Here is a 21,209-nt window from a genome sequence, read left to right on the forward strand (position 1 = left end):
CTCTGTCTGCACTTCTGAATAATTCACATTAAGTATAATTAAGCTCAGCATAATTTTCAAGCTGCTCTTGCACCCTTTCATGAACTCTGGATTAAAGTTCTATAGCTCAACAGAGAAAACTCATAAATCATGTGTGCTTTTCCTCTGCAATGAGCTGCTTTTAATACATAAAAACAAAGTTAGGTCAACTTTTCTTTAGGGCATTACTTTTGTTGATTTTGAAGCCAGAAAGCTTTCATTTCATGAATCAGGTACCAGTTTGACTTGCAGTATTTTATCCTCCTTCCATTCATTTGCTAAAAGCCGATTTGTGTCGAGAAACAGGGATGGTTTTACACAAAGGAAAATGGAGGTAAATCAGAGTTATCCGTCAACTCTCAGGTAGATAGGAATTTATTACCATGATTTGTAGACTGATCTATTAGGATTCCATTCTTTTACCACTAAGGTTAATTAGTAGAATGCTAAAGGAGAAAAAGAATAGTTTATGAGTTTTATTTTTTCAGGATGTCATATTCTTCAAAGAAGGGAGTATTTGGAAATGCTGGTTATAGTCAGTGTCATGAGTATTGGTTCAGAGTCCACAGCTTGTATAGTTGTCTCCTGCTTTGGGCACCTGTCAACAGAACCTCCTTGTCAGCATCATGTCTCTTAAGGCCTCCTGTTGTAGATTTCAGGAAAACATGCTTTTCAACAAGAATACTTTCCAACTATTGACAGATACTAAACATCTGGATTTTGAGTTTCACTAACAGTAGCAGGTTGTCTACATGAGTAGTATTATCTTTAATGATCCTGTGTTCAAGTTTATTTCTGGGTCCATATACCATCCCTCTGCTTAAGAGAACATGGCTAGAGCGTCACACAGGGAGTAATAGAAATGATACAATACACAGAAATGTCCACCCAGGGTTCATGTTTCCATTAATCACCTAGCTGTTCCTGCTTGCTTATACTTAAAATATTTTCATAAGGCCAATATCTACTGAACAGTAATATTTGTAAAACTACTAATGATAAATAATTGGCAGTTAGTGTGTATTCACTTAGGTAAATTAAATATTAGTGCTAGACAAATTCAAGCTGGAATAGTTAATTAGCAGAATGTATTATTTCAGTTCAAAAATAATTAAAACAGCATCACATTGTTTCCTTAACTGAAGTGAATTTGGAATTTCCACAGGCAGGTAACTCCCAATTTTTGAAATTATATTTAGAAAAAGTATGCATAGAGAGAAAGAAAACTCACAAACATTTTTTTTAAGTAACTGAACCAGATGAAAAGTTACATTATTAGCCGTTTGGGTGACAACATGCCCAAGCTTCTCAATAAGTGAGTTTCCAGTTGTTTCTGGATTCCTTTTAACTGTTTTTTGCTATTACTTTTTAAGTTAACTGTTTTGCTTAATAATATTTTCAGCTGCCAAGAAATATATTTTGTACAGTCTCTCCAGTCACACACTCTCCATGGATTTTACTCAGATTTTCATGTTGACAGTGAAATCAGATCAATTACTGGCAACAAAAGGAATTCCCAAGAATTATTGCCAGTGCCTGAGTGTGTTAATATATTTGGGAAATTGTTCTTTTCCTTCATCTAACATTACTTAAAAGGATTCTGTCACATATTATACTAGTTGGTCCCATATTCAATCACCGCTGGTATAGAGTTGGTCAAATTGATAGGTTCTAAATTTTACATCAAACTCAAATTACTTGTAAAATTAAGAGGGAGTGACAACATGTAATTTAGTGATTATAGGTAAGAACTTTACATTTTTACAAGAACGCGTATAAAATTTGTTGGCAGTTAAAAACTCTTTGTAAACAAAATCATTCATCTGAGTTGATGACCAAGTGCACAAAAAATAACCCAGTTTAAAGATCTTTCTAAGAATGGTGAAAATAGTAGGAAAAAGCTGCTCTGAATGTTCCCACTCTCAGCACATAGCATATCAGTGGAATATGCATTATTGTGCTCTCTGTTAGACCAATATACCCCCTTCCCATGTAGAATGGTCCCACTGTTACATTTATGGCAAGCACTGAATTTCTGTTGAGAGAAAATTTGCTCAGAGAGAAAATTTAGCACCCTGGGTTAGAGTTAACCTTGCAAAGATGAATCCTAAGTAGAAAAGCAGGAGATGGAGTTTGACTTATATGAGAGGAAGTGAGAAAAGTTTTGATTGTTTTTAAAAAGTATCTTTGTGGTCTCTTGTCACAATTACTTTTCGTTGGAATCTAATACCTGCCCTGAAGAGCATAAATGTGAAAAGAAAAAGTCAATTATATTTGAATCACGTGTGATTTGGGGAAAATATTTTCTTCTGAGTAATAGTAGTACTAGTATGAAAATAATAGATGATTTATATAGGACTCCTTTTCCCCTTTACGTAAGTGTAAATTGATTATATCTAGCATTTGCTTATCTCTTGTTCCACATCTTAATTATTTTTCTAGTCTCTTGTAGGCACAAGTGGCCAATAAGTTTTAAAGTAGTCATGGGATTTTAGAGATTAACCACAGATTTACTCTTTTGGAGGTTCAAAGGTAGGGAAATTGTATGGGTTATGTGAAGTGAGTGGAAAATATAGAGAAATCCTCTGCTTTAGACAATTTTCCTTTTTTATTTTCCATATTTTGGTAAAAACCCTGTCAATTTGTCTGTGTCTGGGTGGGCGTGTATAATGGTAGAATTAATCCTTATGGAGCTCTCACCATCAGTCACTGTTCTAAGAACTTAACTTGTGTTAACTCATTTAATCCTCATAACAATACTGTGAAAGAGTTGCTATTATTGTCTGTTTTAGTGATACAGAAGCTGAAACTCAGAGAGTTTAAGTGATTTGCCTGTAGACACACAGCTAGGAAGTAGCAAGGCCATGATTCAAACCCAGACAAGCATCTTGCAAAACCTGTTTTGAACCACCAAGTGTCTCCATCACTATATGCTACGTATATACATACACAGCCACACACACACACTTTTGACATATATCTATAAAGTTTCTGTATCTAAAGTGGGTGTATATTTTCCCAATATCAAGCTTTCTTTCCTCAACTCTGTGAATATTCTAGAGAACAAAGCAAACAGCTCTCAATCCGGGGTCATGTTATAAGTGAGAAGCCACAGCACTGAATATATGATACTGACAGTTCTTTATCTCAGGAAACATGGGGATGGTGCTAACTCCACTGTCTTGGTCAGCTCGGGCTGCCAAGACAAAACACCATAGATTGGGTGCATTAAGTAACACACTTATTTTCTCATAGTTCTGGAGGCTGGAAGTCTCAGATCAAAGTCTGGCAGGGTTGGTTTCTGGTGAGGGCTCTCTTCCTGGCTTGCAGACAGCTGCCTTCTTGCTGTGTCCTCACATGGTGGAGAGAGCATGAGCTCACTCATGTCTCTTCTTATAAGGACACTAATCCTATCGGATCAGGGCCCCACCCTTATGACCTCATTTAACCTCAGTTACTTCTATAAAGGCCCATATCTCCAAATACAGTCACACTGGGTTTTAGGAATTCAACATATGAATTTGGGGGTGGGAGAGGACATAATTCAGTTTACAGCATCCACTTTCAAGACTCAAGCTGTTCTTTCACTCTTTTACAGATTATCTTTCTAGATTTTCAAATGAGGAAGCAGAAGGTAATGTTTTACAAAAGGTCACTCAAATATAGTGGCAGGCAGAGTTGGAATTCAAACATCTTTATCTCTGACTCTAGTCTTTCCTTTGTAGACTGTTTCTATACTTACAAAATAATTGGCTTTTTGTTTTTCAACAATCAGCTTAAACCTTTTAGAGTTTCTCACAGAAGCATTTATAAAAGCTTCTTGTTTTGGGGTTGCAGTGGAGGTTAGCAGTAACTATAAACTATGACCAATTCTCGAAAGTGATGATTAGATCAAAATTTTAATCTTAAAGGATTGTCTTTGCATCCTTAGATTCCATTTAACCCCAAAATGTTATTCTCCACTTTGAGGTGTCTATAATGTAAAAACTGGTAATTCTTAGCATGAACACAAATGTTTTCAATTTCATGTGTGTTTCCATGCCTGCCCAATGGGTCAATAGAGTAGGTGCTGTGACCATGACATAGTACCATAAAGAGGGCAGGAATCTTCATGAAATGATCTGTATCATTGATGATATGAATCATGAAGAAAATGCTTGCTTCAAGCACTATCAAGTATCTTTAATTCTCCATGGCTGCAGAGGGGTGACCTAAAACAGGAGGCCTGAAAAAGAGGCATAAATTCACAGACCAGTTTTTAGATCCAGATGAAGGTGGCCTGCTGAGAACGGCCCTCCCACCATGGAGAGAGAATTTCTCTCCTCTGAATCGTGGTAATGGCTGGTAATGCTCTGGGCTTTCCCGTCAGCATCATTCAGTGTGTGCTGGAAGAGAACCAGAATGGAATCAGATGCCCAATATTTCTAGCACCATGCTGTCACTCTGAGCACCAGTGTGGCTTTGGGCATGTGACTGAACTCTTCTCAGCATCCTCACCTGTAAAATGATGACTTTTGCCCAAATTACCTTGGATTTCTTTTAAGTTTTCAGATGATCAAATTTTAGGATTGGTGTTAAAATTTAAAAAAACCTAAGCACGGCACAGCGTCTTCGTGTAGGGTAGCACTTCACATTTCAGCACTCCCACTGTGCACCCATCACTCTTCTGTGCACTGTGCATGTTCTATCATATTTAGTTCTGACAACATCCTTACAGATGCAGAAAGTAAAATGCCAAGAGGTTAAATCTTGCCCAAACGCTCACAGTATGTGTAAGTGGTTAGGCTGAGATATATACCCAGGCTAACTAACTTGAGAATCTCTGCTCATACCAATGTATAATTTCTGGAAATGCACTGAGTTAATCGACTCCTACTTTGTTATCAAGATAATGAAACTTATACATCCTTCCCATAAATTCACCCAGTTTAAAGGTCTTTGTCTTCCCTCAATAGGGTATGCAGGCCAAGTGCTTAACACCACACCTGCCATTTTACACCTCAGCTGATTCAATCTCATGAATAAACAGAATGTTAATTGTTTCCAATTTCAGGGAAATAAGGTTTTCAAGGCAGTCTAGTCAAGCTTGGAATTTAGTTCATGCAATCCAGATTTTGCACGGTTTGGATGACAGCAACCAGGCTGCTGTTTGAAAAATTGAAACCTTTAGCACCATTTGATGGGAGTCATTTAATTGAAAATGAAACCTCTTTTTAGCCTATTATGGTGTGTAATTTCAACTCACTTTATTATTCAGCTGCTTGCTACAGCCCCTTGAAAAAGCTATTCTCACATGTTTTTCTCAGCTCCAGAATTTTGCAATTCTGGAAATTAGGACTATGGTGAGAAAGTAGAGGCAAAAAAAAACAAGTAATGTGCTTTTGATAAAATGTGAAGATGCTTATCCTGGCCCCAGCAAGCAGTTCAAGAAACTGCCTAGTCAACCTCTCAGGAGTTTTTATGTTTTAATAGGTGACTTTGACAGAAAAAAAAAAAAGGACTCAGTGCTTGCAGAAGTTGACATGATTCATGGTATAATTTTAATCTTCTCAGACCTGAAAGATAGACATTTTCATGAATACAGAAAGATATCTTTCTCTCTTTTTTTTTTTTTTGGTCGCACGGCATGTGGGATCTTAGTTCCCCGACCAAAGATCATACCCATGCCCCAGCACTGGAATCGCGGAGTCTTAACCACTGGACCACCAGGGGAGTCCCAAATGGTTCCTTAGACAAGTTCTTATTGTAAGGCCCACCATGTTGCTGAATGTCCTTCTTTGCTGTAGACATCAGCCAAATATCAAGTTCCTAGCTTTATTTTCTGCCCACTTCTATCAGTCCTGGATTCTGCCTCCTCAGTTTTCTTTCTGAAACATAGGTGGTTCACTGTTTCTCATGGAATGAAGTCAGTTCTTTGACCTCAAGGTCCTGGCTGTCTGACCCCAAATTCCCCCTTCTAGCCTCACGGCCAGTTTTTCCCTCCACATATGTCACAGTCTATTAGCAAAGATCCACAAATCACTCTTGGAAAAGTGTATTTTTAGAACTCCACGCTCTAACTGGTACTGTTCTCTTAGTCTTAGCAGTACATTCTCCCTTTCTTTACTGAGAGAGGTCCTCATCTTTTAAGACTCCTTCTCAATTGTCTTTTGTCCAAGAAGCCTTACTTACCTTTCTGGTCTTTTATTCTTCTGTGTGTCCGTAACACCCAATTTAGTCCTTGCTATGTTGTCTGTTTCTTATGGTTTACCATTTTGATTCCCAACCTCTTGGCCAGGTTGTAAATTCTTTGATGGCAAAGGGCCAGTCTCATTGACATTGTCATCCCTGCCTCCAAGCACCCCCCAATCTCTAATTGTGAATCTCTCATATTATAGTTGCCAGATAAGTATTTGTTGAATTGAATTATGGTACAAATCGTCGGGAAACAGAGAGTAATCTGGAAACACAGACTTTACCATCTAATCCAGAGTAGAGTTTGGAGAACCCCAAGTAATAGTGCTCATGGCTGTGGATACTGTACAGTCAGTCCTCCCTATCTGCCTGTTCCAAACCTGCAGATTCAACCAATGTTGGATCCTGTACTGTGTCTGTGACCTATGAGATTTGAGCATCTGCAGATGCAGATTTTGGCATCCGAGGCAAGTCCTGGACCCAATCCCTGCAGGTACTGAGGGATGACTGTATATGTGATTGATCTTGGGGGAGATGAAAAAGATGCAAAAATATTTTTTCCAATAGGGAAAATGTATCTTTACTATTCATCTATTAAATTAAAGCTAAACAGAAAGACACCAAGTTCTCTGTGATTCAGGAAATGGTGGTCACATTTGCAGATGATTCTGACCCGCTGTGCCCTTTTCTTTACCACCACCCTTCCTGCCATTTCTTGTTAGCAGGAAATTTTTACACTTGCCTTTCACCAGCTGCTTGTAATTCTGAATATGTAAAGGAGAGAATCCAAACTAATGGGTGCAGATGAGTTTTTGAAATTCCAAATGGGCAGTATGAAAAGAGTTGGACTCCTTTTTGACCACTCCTTTATAACTATTTACCTAGCACTGTGTTGGGTGTGGTGAAACATAAGAAAGAAGTCCAGTTCCATGGGTTCATTTTCAAGGACATGCAGTATAGTTAGGATATAAAGACTCCCAGCCCAATGTGAAAAGTACGAAATGCTAAAGCAGGTGGTACCATCTGAGTATGTACGTTATAGGGTTTTAGATGGGAATCACTGTGAGTAGCAGCAGAAAAGACTTCTTAAAACACAAGACTGGACTTTAAATATGTGAGTAGGACTTGAGTGAGCACAAATAACTACAGAGGGAAAGATTACTTGAAGTTTTATTTAGAAAAATCCTACAATGGGAAGATCAAGAAGCCAAGAAGCTGCTCAATTAGTGAGGATTGCAGGATGTCTTCAGGGCATAATTAGGACACCACTGTGCAGAGAAGTACACTACGGTTAAGATATAAATTGATAACCGGGTTTTGCTTTTTCTCTCTGCTCCAACACTGTAGTTCGTAGGCTTTTTTACTTTTCGGTACATTGAGTACCTACAGTTACACTGGCTATGAAGACCAGCAGTGCTCCCCTGGATCCAGAGCCCTGCAAACCACATTCGCTTTTGGCTGCCAATGCTGATCGCGTCTTGCTTGCCAGGAGGAGGAGTCGTGAGAGTGTGGGTCAGGGAGAGGCAAGAAAAATCTGGAATAGGAATAGGGCTTCAATATCCATCATCTTCAAAGGGTTTTCCTAGCTTTGTTTGTCGACTTCTGTTATGCCTCTTCTGAAGGGTCACCTTCATTTGTCCCAGTGCTCTGAATGGTGACAAACAGAACTATGTTGTTTCTTTTCCAAAGTCTGTTGTGTTCTGTGTGCCCTGTTGAGAGTGGGGCCATCACCTCAAGTCACACCCACACCACTAAACCCTCACACTACCATAAACTCTAGGAGGTGCTCTAATTTCTGTCCAACTCACTCCGCATTCATCTTTCATTTATTAATCTGCCCGCTAAGGATAAAATCATCAGTCAGGCAGATTCAGCCACTTAAAATGAGTATATTAGTTAGTCTTTCTGAGCCACAGTTTACTCTTCTATAAAATGGAGCTAATAATGTCTACGCCATGGATTCATAATTAATATTATTCTCACCCTATTTATTATAATGGTCTCTCCTAATTAATTTTTTCTTCACACTCAGCTAGAATAATATTCCTAAATGCATATTTAATTGGGTCACTTTTCTGCTTAAAATACCTTCAGTGCATCTCTGTCCCCAATAAGAAAAATTCCAGACACTTCGATAGAGCATATAAGCAGTTTTATTATTTCATCTCTGCCTATTTTTCTAAGCTTATCCAGTTCATTCTTTTCTACCTGATACCTTTCCACTCATCCTTTAATTCTCAACTCAGATATCACCTTCCATCATTTTTCTAGGAAGAAATAGTCAATCGTTCTGTTTTTCCATTGTGTCACCGACTTACAATTTTTTAACTTTTGGATATTCCAGTCTATTATTATTAGTCACTTAACATCTTCCCCTCACTAAATTATGAGCCTCTGCAATAGTCACTTTATATCCCTAATTCTTAGAACAGTGAGTGGTCCACTCAACACATTTGTCGACTAGATGGATGGAGCATGGACAGATATATGAATGAAGAAATTTTCTGCTCCAACAGTGTTATTATTTACACATACTAGCAGTGCAGCCATCAGGGTGCTCACATTCTAGTGTTTTCATACTATAGTTGCAACTTCCCAACATGCAGTCACTTGGAGAAGAAAAGAGCATTCATGCTCTTCTGTTACTTCTCCGTGTACTACTTGGCAACTTCACTGAAACACAAACATACCTCACACTGCTTTTGGGATAAGCTTGTGGACCATCCGGGTGGGGCAGGCTTTCGTGGATCATCAGTAGCCTTTGAGAACAGTTCTCCTTTGTAACGCACACAAGACTGCCTCATCCTCCACGTTGCATCTGGTAAATGAACTGGCTCTTGGGAAGACCTAGTCATCCAGGAAAGTGTCCACGTTTAGAGAAACAGGATGCTTTCTAGATTTTCATAAAGACTGTGCTGCATCTAAAAGTGATTTCTTAGACCCATATGCTGGCCATTATTCCAGATACACTACAAGAAAGAATGCATTCAAGGAGATTCTCGTGAGCAGAGACAGTTCAGAGACCATCCTGCTTCAAGATATCAGTAATATTATTAAGTCATCTTTGTTTTTTATTCTCTTAACAATTCAATTTTAACATAAGTTTCACTCTAAACATATGTGAATAGTAATTGCAATAACTAATAAACTTATTTAGCTTTTCATATGTGGAAGCTTATGACATGTGTGATCAGAAGCAGTTGACAAGTTTTCATTTGCAACCAGATAAATGGACACAGGCTAATTGTAGTTAAAGTCCTATAGATAAGAATGTATGGGCTCCCCTTACCTGAAATCTTTAATGAGGCCAACTTCTTTCCTGTGAGCAGAAGATCTTGTTGATCTGGACAGGTACTTTGGTCTCCTGGTGTTTGCCTTTTGAGTCCATTGTCCCTTGCAAGATGTTGAAAATGAGTGGTAGTAGAATTCGTAAGAGTAACCAACGTGCTTCTGAAATATTTCATAATACATATACAAGTGTATATGTGTATTTCATATATATATATATAAATATGTTTTTTTCTTCTCTTTTCTTTGGCTGACCTCTGCCATCATGTTCAGAAATCCAGATACCAGTTGGTCTGGCCTAGTGCTGCCTTTTTTCTGGCCTAGTGCTGCTTTTATTTTGGTGCTTGCAATAGAAGAAGAAGGAAACGTTTGTAAACTTTTTTTCTACTTTAGAACATCACTCAGGCAACTTTCTTTACCCATCATTTGCCACATTCTGCAAAAGATTACACATATGCCTCAGGAAATCAGGACCCAGAATCAAACTGTGATGTCAACCAAGAGCCAGGAATTAAGGGTTTATTTGTTAAATTGTTCATGTCTAGGATAAATATAATTTCCATTTTGTCCAGGAATGTCCTAATTGATACCTGGGTCCAGGCAAAACTGATAATAGCACCTTCTATCACTCTTAAAGTGCCTTGATTTTCATAATAGCTACACAGTCACTGTTCATAACATTCGTATGTGAAATTGTAATCTTATATTTTAGATTGCTTTCTGACGATTCTTAGAAAATGAATTTACTTCTCCTCATAGTCTACTCTATTTATATTTTATGGCAGAAAGGCAGAAATTGGAACTCCCAAAGAACTGCCTCTCATGGTCAAGGAGAAGATGGACAATGGGGTATTTGGTTCTCTTGCACTGTGTGTGACTCAGAGTAGGTCACCAAATGCATTCCCAAAAATTATTGCTCATAGACTTGACACAGTATTTGTTGAGCACCAGGCCTCAATGTATGGCAGGCATGTCAGCTGCCCTTACATATGAAGTAGTAACATTGTACTTTCTTTTAATCAATGAACTTTCATTCATGTTAACTTGAAAACAATGTGTTGAACCTGAGGAGAGGGTGAGAAGAGCTCATGAGTTTTTCCTATTAATATATGTTCAAAATATCGTAGGCATAGGTTATGATTTTGCTTTCTGGTTTTTAGATGCCCTGATGCCTTTGTTCAAAGTCAGCAGTATTAACTGTATGGTAAATCGCTCCCTTAGCCACATTTTTCAGCCTCTGAAGAATCATCTGCTTTAAATATGTCTCAATATGATCTGTGTATTGGACAGTAAAACCGTATCCATGTGGCATGAGTGCATTATCTTTACCCACTGGTATACAAGACATAAAATCAATGTACTTTCCTTCATTATCACCAGAATTATTTTCAGGGAACCAATTCTAAGATCAAGAAGATATCTCAGTGCTCTGCATCCTTGGGAGGATATATATTGAATGTTTGTTAGACAACCAATCTGTCCATTTGATTTAGATTATGGTCCATATCTTGGGGTTGATTGTGTGTGTGCCATTCTGAAGGATGCTCTGTTAGCCCCATTCAGGGAGGATGGATTAAAAATAGATTAGAACTACCACATTCAGCTTTCTCCATGTCCTCTGCATATTAATTTTCCATTCACTCCTCCCTGAACTTATAAACATCCACTCAGAAAAACCACTCTAGAACTGAAATTCCAATTGAATTCTTCTTTTCTAGGTGCTAAAAATTTTTTATCATGGGGAATATTCTTCATCTGCCTATGTGTGCTATAAGGAAGAGTTTAATGTAAACATACTGTTTAATTTTACACACACACACACACACACCCCCCACAATAAAAAAATACAGAAGCAATATTTTAAGTGATAGTGTAAGAACAAGAACATAGAGATTAATGTGTATAATAGTAGTAACTTCAAATGTGTTTACATTGTTAACACATTACGAAGTATTCTAATTCAGTTTAGTCACTTATCAAGTATTGAGAACAGAGTGTAAATGTCACTTTAGGAAGCAGCAAGAAATATAATAATCACACTTCCTAAAGGAATTCATATTACCTCTGCCCATTTTCCCCTCAATCCAGAGAGTAACTGTCAGGGAAATCATGGAGACTTTAGCTTTTGCTTAAGGGAGTATATGTCTCTTGCCAAAATAGGATGATCTATCCCTTAAATAAAATATAAAAAATAACTCTTTAAATGACTCTTTCATTTATAATATTTTAGGAGTGCAAACCAAGGGGAGGAGCATGAATTCTTTGGTTTGGACCTTTCTTAGAGGTACCTAAATAAAATAAATTTAAAACTATTTAAACTATTTTGAATAACTCAAAAAGATGCAGTCTTCCTCTTTTTAAAGTCAGACATGGGATCATTTTCTTTGTTTTATTTTTCTTCCTGAAACCACCATTCTTTGGTTTCAAAACGTTTTGAAAAGTAGAAAACATTTGCCTTAGTTATCAAAGCTTTCTGGAAGGAGTGATTTTTTGATGAAATTATCTGAATGAAATCCATGGGTGGTTAAGTGATACATAAATTCATTACTCTTTATCATCTTAATTCTTTTCCTCACCCTCATTTCTATTATTAAGGAAATATGGGTACATAGTAACAAAAGAGTTCTTCTTTATATTCTGTAGAATATATTAGTATATTCATATAGTACATTTTGATTCCTGAGTTCATGTAAAATCATATTACTAATGCCATAATAAAAAAAAAGAAACTACCCATTCCCAGTTTTTGGAACTACATTGAACTCTATTTGAATAATTAAAAATAAAATGCATATACATTGAACTGTATTATATTACTTCCACAAATGTCATATTTAGATATCCATGTATTCATTTACTTATTTGGAATTTTTAATTTTGAAAAAATTTTTTTTAACATCTTTATTGGGGTATAATTGCTTTACAATGGTGTGTTAGTTTCTGCTTTATAACAAAGTGAATCAGTTATACATATACGTATTAGAGATTTAATACAATAAGCAAAAAAGGAAATTCAGGGATTTTAAGATAAATTTAATTGTGCAACATGTAATGTAAGACTAAAAATAATGCATTATCTTTTATTTGCATGTAGTTCTTTTACTACTAGATAAATGAAAAACATTTTCAATTCAATCTAATAGTGATTTCCTAGTAATAGTAAATCAATGCAGTGATAGTGATTTTATAGTAAGAATTAACTTATTCTTAAATCTTTAAAGTCAGAATAAGTTAAAAACTATCTGCAGTTAGCTGATATTAGCCATAAATAGGCCTGTATAGGATTTGGATACAGTGAGCCAACTCTATCTGTCATGGCAGGTTCCATATCTGATAAATCTTTTTATACTGCCCTTTCCCTGAGGATCCAGGACTGTACCTTGCATATAGTAGGCACTTAATACATTTTGAATGAATTATTATCAGTTTTATGCTCCATTAAAAATTTAAGACCTCTGGGATCCAATAGTAGTTTATATCTTTGCATTAACTGACTTTTCGTCTTCCAGAGCCTAATTAGTTCTCTATTTCCCTTAATCAGTGCTTATGAAATTTACCAAGTTAACTAAACACCTCTAATACTCCCAACAGGAATCATTTATTGCTTTAGTGGCCTAAGTGATGGGGCTGTTAGCATCTCTTTGGCTGACTGCTTTGCAATCTAGTTGCTTTCAGATGTGAGAAAAGTAATCTTAATATTCATACAGAACTTCTGTCTCTCTTCATTTCTTCCAATGTTGATCTGGCAGTGTCCCGTGGCCCAAGCTTATCCTCCACTTATTGAAACCCCAGATGTGTCAGAATCACACAAGTAAGGTATTTGGGAAAAGGGTTAGGCTCATCAGTCAACCCCCCAAAATGTTCACAACTGCTGCTTATTTCAGTTGCCCCTCCCCAATCACCCCCCCACACACACACATTGGGGCCTCCATCCTAATTCCCACTTCTTTATATACCCAGAGTCACTGGCCAGCAGATTTTAAATGTACCAGTTTACCCTGAAAACAGAATATGATGTGATTGAATTAATTTATCATTGCTTGTTGGAAGCTTAACCCTCTTAGTTCAGCTCTGACTTAATATTGAAAGAATGTTTTTTAAATTGTGAATGCGTGGTCTGGTAACAAGATTTAAGTTGTTTCTTCACAGCTCTTTTGCAAATAAAATCATGAGCTCTTGGAAAAGCTTTATTAAGAAGAGTGTTTGGTATGCAAAGGAATGTCACAAGAGCAGGACTTGGAAGTCTTAAAAAAGAAAAAGAAAATCTATATATGTGAGAAAAACAACCAGTGTTATCATAGCTGGCTGCCCCAGCTGGCTTCCTCGACATCACCCAGTGATTATAACTGCCTTCACAAATAACAGTCTGAAGTGTATAAAGAATTAGCTGTAGTCTTGTACGTGTTTGAGTATAGATTCAACTCCCAAATGTTTTTTCGAATAGGTATTCTAGAACTCAAAATCTAACCAAATAATCACAGTTCTACAAATGTACCAATAGAAAAGGGGATTACCTGTAGTGAAAAACTATTAATTAAAATATGGATGATAGGATAATTATTTCTGGTTAATTTCTGGCTCATTTCTCTTAAAGACTACTTTTACAACTGTTGAACACCTAATAGAAGGCAGTGGTTCCAAATGTGTGCTACTAGAGAAACCTTCCTTCTTGGCGTGTTTATAAGAAATATTCAGACCATGTGGGCTGTGTCATGCTCCCTACTCTTTATTCCATACCCAATAGCTCATTCCCAGGTACCTATTTGGCACATAACACAAAGACTACTCAAAGCCCAGTTATAAGGCAAAAAGTACTGTCCCCTGGTACAGTAATAATGATACTTTGCCACAAAGTCATGTCCAATGGCAACAGTGTAGACTGGACCTCTTATAACATGAAGGAGGTGGGCTCTGTCACGCTAGGAGCCAACACCACCACTCCTTCTGTTCTGAGATGTTCAAGACAGCAACACTAACACTGGTGCTGTACCTTTTGGTGACACGTTAACAAGAGTATTGGAGGAAAAAAGGGGGGTGGGTCAGCTTTTCTGTGAGGAATCGAATTTAGCTTGTTTAAAAGAGTATTTTTGTGACAGATTTTTCTCACGCATAGAAAATAACATTTTCTTGCAAAGTATAATGGTATCATTCTTTTCAGGCTTTCTTTGAAGTGGACAAAATAGTCTTACTCAGTTGTTTGTGTATTTTTAAATATTTGTTAGTTTTTGTCTATTTTGTTTCATTTGTGCTTTCAGGTTGCAGGTCCACTAACTTTCTGGTATATTTTCCGGATAAACAGGTCGCCATGGAGATGGAGGTTATTGGCCAGTTGATACTAATTTGATTGATAGAAGCACTCTCAACGGTAAGTATATACATTAGGTTCTATTGGATTCGTTATATTAATTAAAATTGTTAATTCTAGAGTGTCTGAGGCAAATTTTCTATTGACTGCAAGTGCCAAGACCCCCAGACTTAGGGTTTTAGTGGGAATAATAGGAACGTGAAGTTATTAACAAACCTGGAGCATATTCCACCAGGAGACAGTGCCGATGAGGGTTGACACGTACGCAAAACAGTCAGAAAAGTCCAAGCATAGAGAATTTTACAAATGATGCTTGGCTGTTAACTATCTAGGTTTGAAAGTACTATATATATTTGAAATATTTCTACAATTTTATTGTAGAGAGGTGACTGAAACCCACTCGCTTTCATAAACTGAAGTTAGTGGGACTTTTTCAAGAGTCAGAGTGCCAGGAGATTAAAAGGCAATCGGAATATGGACAATTGAGAAAGAATAATTATTTCCTCACAGTTTCCATCCACTACCGAGCAGTGGTTATATATGTACAGGTGAAGCAAATGTAAGCCAAAGACACAGAACGGTATAGTCTCTTAAATCGTGTGTCCTAAAGAACACTAATCTTGGATAGAACTGCCAAATGGAACAACTGAAAATACAGGAGGCCCAGTAAAATTTGAATCCTTTCTAATTGCCTATGAATCTGAGATAAAGAAAAATATTGCAAGGGGTTACCATCTCAACGTACACAGGCACTTCAGTGTACATATCCGTAGGCAACTAGAAATAATGCAAATTTAACTGAACCTCCTTTATTTTTACTTATTAAATCTGGCAATCCTAATTTTGGATCAAGTTTAGAAGTTTGCTATGGACTATTTTAACTTGCCTTTCAAAAGAAAATGAATTCTCTGATTGAAAAGAAACCTCAGCCCAAATTTGATGTTAACAGATAAGGATTTTTCTTTTCACAGGAGTCAAACTTCAGATGAAGAGCATGACAGTAATTGAGAGAAATGCATGTCACTTTATTTTTTTACTATTTAAGATTCCTAGTGAGAAATGTAATTGTAATTAAATTTGATCTGATTACATTATCTCACAGGAGGAAGTCATGAAGATAAAATAGATGAATGGCATCCAGTGACTGTGAGCCAGTTTAGATAGATTGTTGGCATGGCCCCTTCTCAATTTTCTGCTACACTTAATGATGGTTTAGGCCTTTCCTGTTAAATGAATGGGGTGAACAAAGTACCTGAAACATTTCTAGAATCCCTACTGGAATAACTAATTATTACAGGCTACATGATTAATTAAGCTGACTTGATAACCTCAGAGAGGCACGGATGGTAGCGGGCATACTTAATCTATTTCCTATTCTATTTCGCTATCCAGTAAATGATAGTAAATATGTAATTTGCCTTTAGCTTGGGCTTTTACAAGCCAATCAGCAAAGGCATCTGAAAACTCTACCTTCCTAATTAAAATTCTACTAACGTCTTATACCTTAAGAAGGGGGTATATTTTCAAATTATATATATAAGTGAAAAATTGACTGATAAAACTCTAACCCCACCACACCTTTGCTAAGTAGGCTGCATAAATAAGAGCAAAAAATCTTGAAATTTCTTGAGTTTTTGAACCTCATATACAATGAAAATTTCATACATCTCCTCATGTAGTGACAGAATTAGAGAGGTTTCCTATCTCTCCTTATACTTCTTGGTTCACCCTTCAAAGAATTGTAATAGAATAATGGTTTATTGTCAGGATACTCAAGCCACTTGCAAATAAATTTAGACCTCGCTAATCATTTACTTTCTCTTACAACGTGTCACTGTTTTAAAAAAGCACTCTTGGAATTCAGATAAAGAAAAACAAAGCTATAGTTCATGTTTACTCTTGAAGTTGGAAGCCCTTAATTAAATTGGGGAAACTGAAGAGCCTTCCTAAATTATTTTCCGATGGCAGGTAGAATCAAAGCTAATATGTGGTGATATGGTAGTATTTTACTTGTATGATGCATTCAATCTTGTGGTCCACATTCTTAAAGCAGGAAAATCTTCAACTTCTGAAAATGTGATTTTGTAGTTTATATTTGTATGAAGGATAACACCAGCGAAAATTACTTCACTTCAATCCTTTTTTCATTGGGGAAGATAAATCACCAACTTCGTTTTGTTGGTAGCTTTTCCTAAAATTTTCAAAATTAGTAATTTTGGTAAAGAGATCTACAAACCCTGCAAAAGCGTTGTTATATTGACTTCAACCTTTGAACACTTAAGTTTGATAGGTGTTGATACTTTGGTGAAGCATTATTTAAAAATTAATGTTATTAATTATTTTTTGTATATTTAGAATTGTATTAGGTATTCTGTAAAACATGACTTAAACTCTGTGTTTAGGAGAAAAAGCTGTGATTTTCCCTCTAGTTTTGATTTCCCTTAAGTAAAGATAATTAGAGTGTCCCAGGGCTCTCAAGCTCTAGTCTACGAGAGGCTCTGCCCACCTACTATCTAAACATTATCTATCTGAAATGATGTTAAGGCCCTCAGACTAATCCCAAACCCCAGGTTCTCGAACTGACTTTGCCATGGATTAGAAATGTGTGAATCAAGTCACTTAAACTCTCTGGATCTCAGTTTTTCATCTGAACATAGAAAGTGTTAACCTAGATCAGGGTTTCTTAACTACAAAACTATTGCCATTTGGAACTGGATAATTTTTGGGGGACTGGATAATTTTTTTGTCGTTGGGTTCATCCTGTGCATTGTAGGATGTTTAGCAACATCCCTGGCCTTCATCCACTAGATGCCAGTAGTATTTCCTCTCTACCATGTTGTAACAACCAAAACTGTCTCTAGACATTGCCAAATTTCCCCTTGGGGGGCAAAATCTCCCCAGTTAACAACCACTAAGCTTGGTTAGCATTCCCGAAAGGTTGGTCCAGGGTACATGGGTCCCATGAGAATCTCTGAGAAAAAAGTGTTCCATTGTCAAGTAATCATTGGGAAATTCGTTTGGTACTCACTTCCTTTTGCCAGGTCCTCGCCTTCTACCTGAATACTAGAGGATTTGTCTTGAGAGAGCATCTCTGCTCACTCTATACCCTTGAGTTTGGTGATCTCACCTACTCCCAGGCTTCAAATTCCATCTGTATGCCAGCTCCCACATTTATATATCTAACACAGACCTTCTAGCTGCCTCTTTACAATTCATCATAAGATCTCAACCCTGACATATTCAAGACTGAACTTTTGTTCTTGCCCCATTGAGCCTACCTGCCCTTTCGCCCTCTCCCTCATCCTAGACATAAGGATATTGCTGAGGCCTGAATCTGACTCCTCCTTTCTTTCCTGCCCCAAGTGCAATCTGCTTTATTCATTTACTTTCAAACTATATTGTGTACGTGTCCTCCTTGCTTGACTGAAGTTGCCACCATCTCAGTTTAAGCTATCATCGACTCTCACCTGGAGAATTCCATATCCTCTTAGCTGGTCTCTATTTTTCCACCACCAACCCCTCTCCACGCAGAGGGAAGAGATGTCTCCTTGGAGCAAATCAAGCCTGTCACGTTGCTGAAAACTCTTAAACCATCTGTGATTTTACCGAGGATAACTGAATGTGATCTACAGAGCTCATGGGAACAAGGTCCTGTTTCTCTTTTCAGCCTCATTTTGTGCCATTTCCTTTTTGCTCCCAGTGTTCCAGACACACGCACAGTCTGCTCTCAGTTCCCTTGTAAAGGAACAAGAACTAACTCCTAGCAACACTTCATAATTTAGCTTAAATGTCGCTTCTATAATGAGGCCTTTCGTGACCTCCCTCCTCTGTCCATGACCTCGTATCACATCCTCATGTTATATCTTTCTACATGAACTCTACTTTTCTTTAAAACACCAACTATAGTGGTAATGTTATATTTATTTGCTTCATGATTTGTTTGATATAAATCTTGTCCAGTGAATTGTAAGCTCCATGAGATCAACAATTATGCCCCCCTCTTTTTTTGGTAGGGAGCAATCAATATGCTAATTTGGAAATTATTCTCAGACTACACAATATACAAGAAGACCATGACATACACATTATTAGGAAATGATGTATATGTGGCCCCATAAATACATTCTAATGGTTTCATAGCCTGGCTGTTCTTCCTTCTCCACCCTTCCAGAAAAATAGCTCAGAAATGGAGCTTTCACAACTCCCTTCTATTCTATTGGCTATGCCTTGATCTCAGGTGAGAAGTAACCTGACATTCTGTTCATGTCACAGTGACCCAGATGGGGTCCATGTTTCAGGAATGGAAGACAGAACATTTAATATATAGGAATTGTTTTTCTTCTGTGGTCCAACGAGTTGGGCAAGCCTCTGACTATCTCACACCTGTGTATGTGTCTTATCTCATATTGTCTCTTTTTGCCTACTTGAATCCTCTCATGGCTTTTCCCCCTGCCTCCAGCTTTATTGGAAAATAATTGACTATAACATTGTGTAAGTTTAAGGTGTACAATGAGCTGATTTGATCCACTTAAATAATCCAGAATGGTGACAACCATAGTTAACACCTCCATCATATCATATAATTACCACTTACCCATAGTTTGATCACAACATCATATCCACAGCACCCAATTGGATCTTATTTATGGAATAATTGAATACATTCTCTGCCATTTCTGTGCTACCGCTCCTGGCAATGCATAGTTCACATTAGCATGTTCAAAATTCTGATATTTGAGGGAAAAAATATGTTTTCCACCTTAATTGACCAAGGAACCTTTTTCCCCCATAATGGTGATTAATATTTCATTTTAGGGAACACTGGGCTAGATTATCTGTGAGATCTCTTCCAGCTGATTGACTATATAGTACCTTATTTCAGGGTGAAATGCTTTGAAATATTCAATACCATATGAATGTCTGTTCAAATTCAATTGCCTGTGAAATTATGAAGACTTACGTTGAGCTGAAAGTGTTCTAATAACAAAACCGTTATCCGAGAACACTGCAATCATGGGAGGGAGGTTAATTTCCCAACTAGAAGCTTTCATTGGATCTGTTTGTCTCCCCAGAACTGAACTTGTCAATCTTATGTTCACATTGTTTGCCTTCCTATTGTTATTGTGTAGCTATTAGGGCTCAGCCATTGTGGCAATGAGACCAGGTTCTCAACATGGGAGCCAGGACTCCTGGATTCGATACATGGCTTTGTGTTCTATGTGATACTTAAGCACTCAGAGTACCTGTCTATCCATGAGCCTACTGCAGAATTTTTGAGGGCAAATATGATGAGACACATAAAATATTTTTGAAAGCCTACCAAGTATCATAAAAATTAAAGACCTTAGTAGTAGTTACACTAAACCAATTTTCTAATCATTACTAAGACTTTAGACCCAACAGATTATGAAATCTATGTTTGCTTTTATTGAATTTAGTATAAAAAGGATGAAATCATTTGCGGTGATCAGATATCATGAAAATTAAGTTGGATGGAATGCTCATGTGATATTTAAAAAATGTGACTCCCTTCTCCCTGATTTTAATGAAACATATCTAGGTCTTGATGACTCTGACATTGGATACCCACACTCTTAGGCTAACACCAGGAACAGATGAATTAGGATACTGTATTTTTCTTTAATTTGGAAAAATCACATAGAATGAACTGTATTGGACCGCATCATATCTGTTGAGCACCAACTCTGTGCCAGGGTGTGTGGTCAGGGTGATGCATCCGTTATCTCATGAAATAATCACAGTGCCCTGGAGGAGCTTGTAAGCCTTTGAATTACACCGTTCAGCTTCCGAAAGGGGGCAAAAGTCACCTTGCCCCTTTTGGAATCAGGCTATCTCCCAGAACTCTTACCTACACAATCTAGATTTGTGAGTTCTAAATTTTTTCCTAATTTAGAGCACTCTTTTAATATATTTAGATATCTGCTTGATCATCATTATTTGCAGGTTCTCTATTCATGAATTTACCTACTCTCTAAAATTTTATTTGTAACCCCCAAAACCAGTAATTATGGTGCTTTTATGATAATCCTTGGACATGTGCAGAGCAGCCAGAAATTTGAGCAGCCCAGTGCTCACAAACTCAGCTGAGCTGGAACAAGGTGGCGTTCTGCCTTGATGGTTCAGCTCTCATACCATGGATGTGTCCTTTCGGCACTACATTTAGTACCAATTTTTCACATTTTTGTGGGGTTTTGTTGGTGGTTTCACTGTTTAAAGCTGTCCCTAAATGTGGCGATGAAGTGCTTTCTAGTGTTCCTAAACACTAAAGGCTGATGTGTCTGATGGAGAAACTATGTGTGTTAATTAAGCTTCACTCAGGCATGAATTTATAGCGCTGTTGGCTATGAGTTCAATTTAATGAATCAACATTACATATCAAATAAGGCACCTTTAAACAGAAACC

General features: G+C 37.2%; 1 protein-coding gene across 1 annotated transcript in view; it reads left to right on the forward strand.

The window, feature by feature from the left end:
- Positions 1-21,209, forward strand: part of DCC (DCC netrin 1 receptor) — a 776,413-nt gene that overhangs the window by 651,043 nt on the left and 104,161 nt on the right. Inside the window, 1 exon segment of the mRNA XM_073789896.1 lies at positions 14,780-14,845. Coding sequence (XP_073645997.1) covers positions 14,780-14,845 — 66 coding nt within the window.

This window comes from Tursiops truncatus, chromosome 13 (assembly GCF_011762595.2).
Source record: "Tursiops truncatus isolate mTurTru1 chromosome 13, mTurTru1.mat.Y, whole genome shotgun sequence".
Classification (NCBI taxonomy): Eukaryota; Metazoa; Chordata; class Mammalia; order Artiodactyla; family Delphinidae; genus Tursiops; species Tursiops truncatus.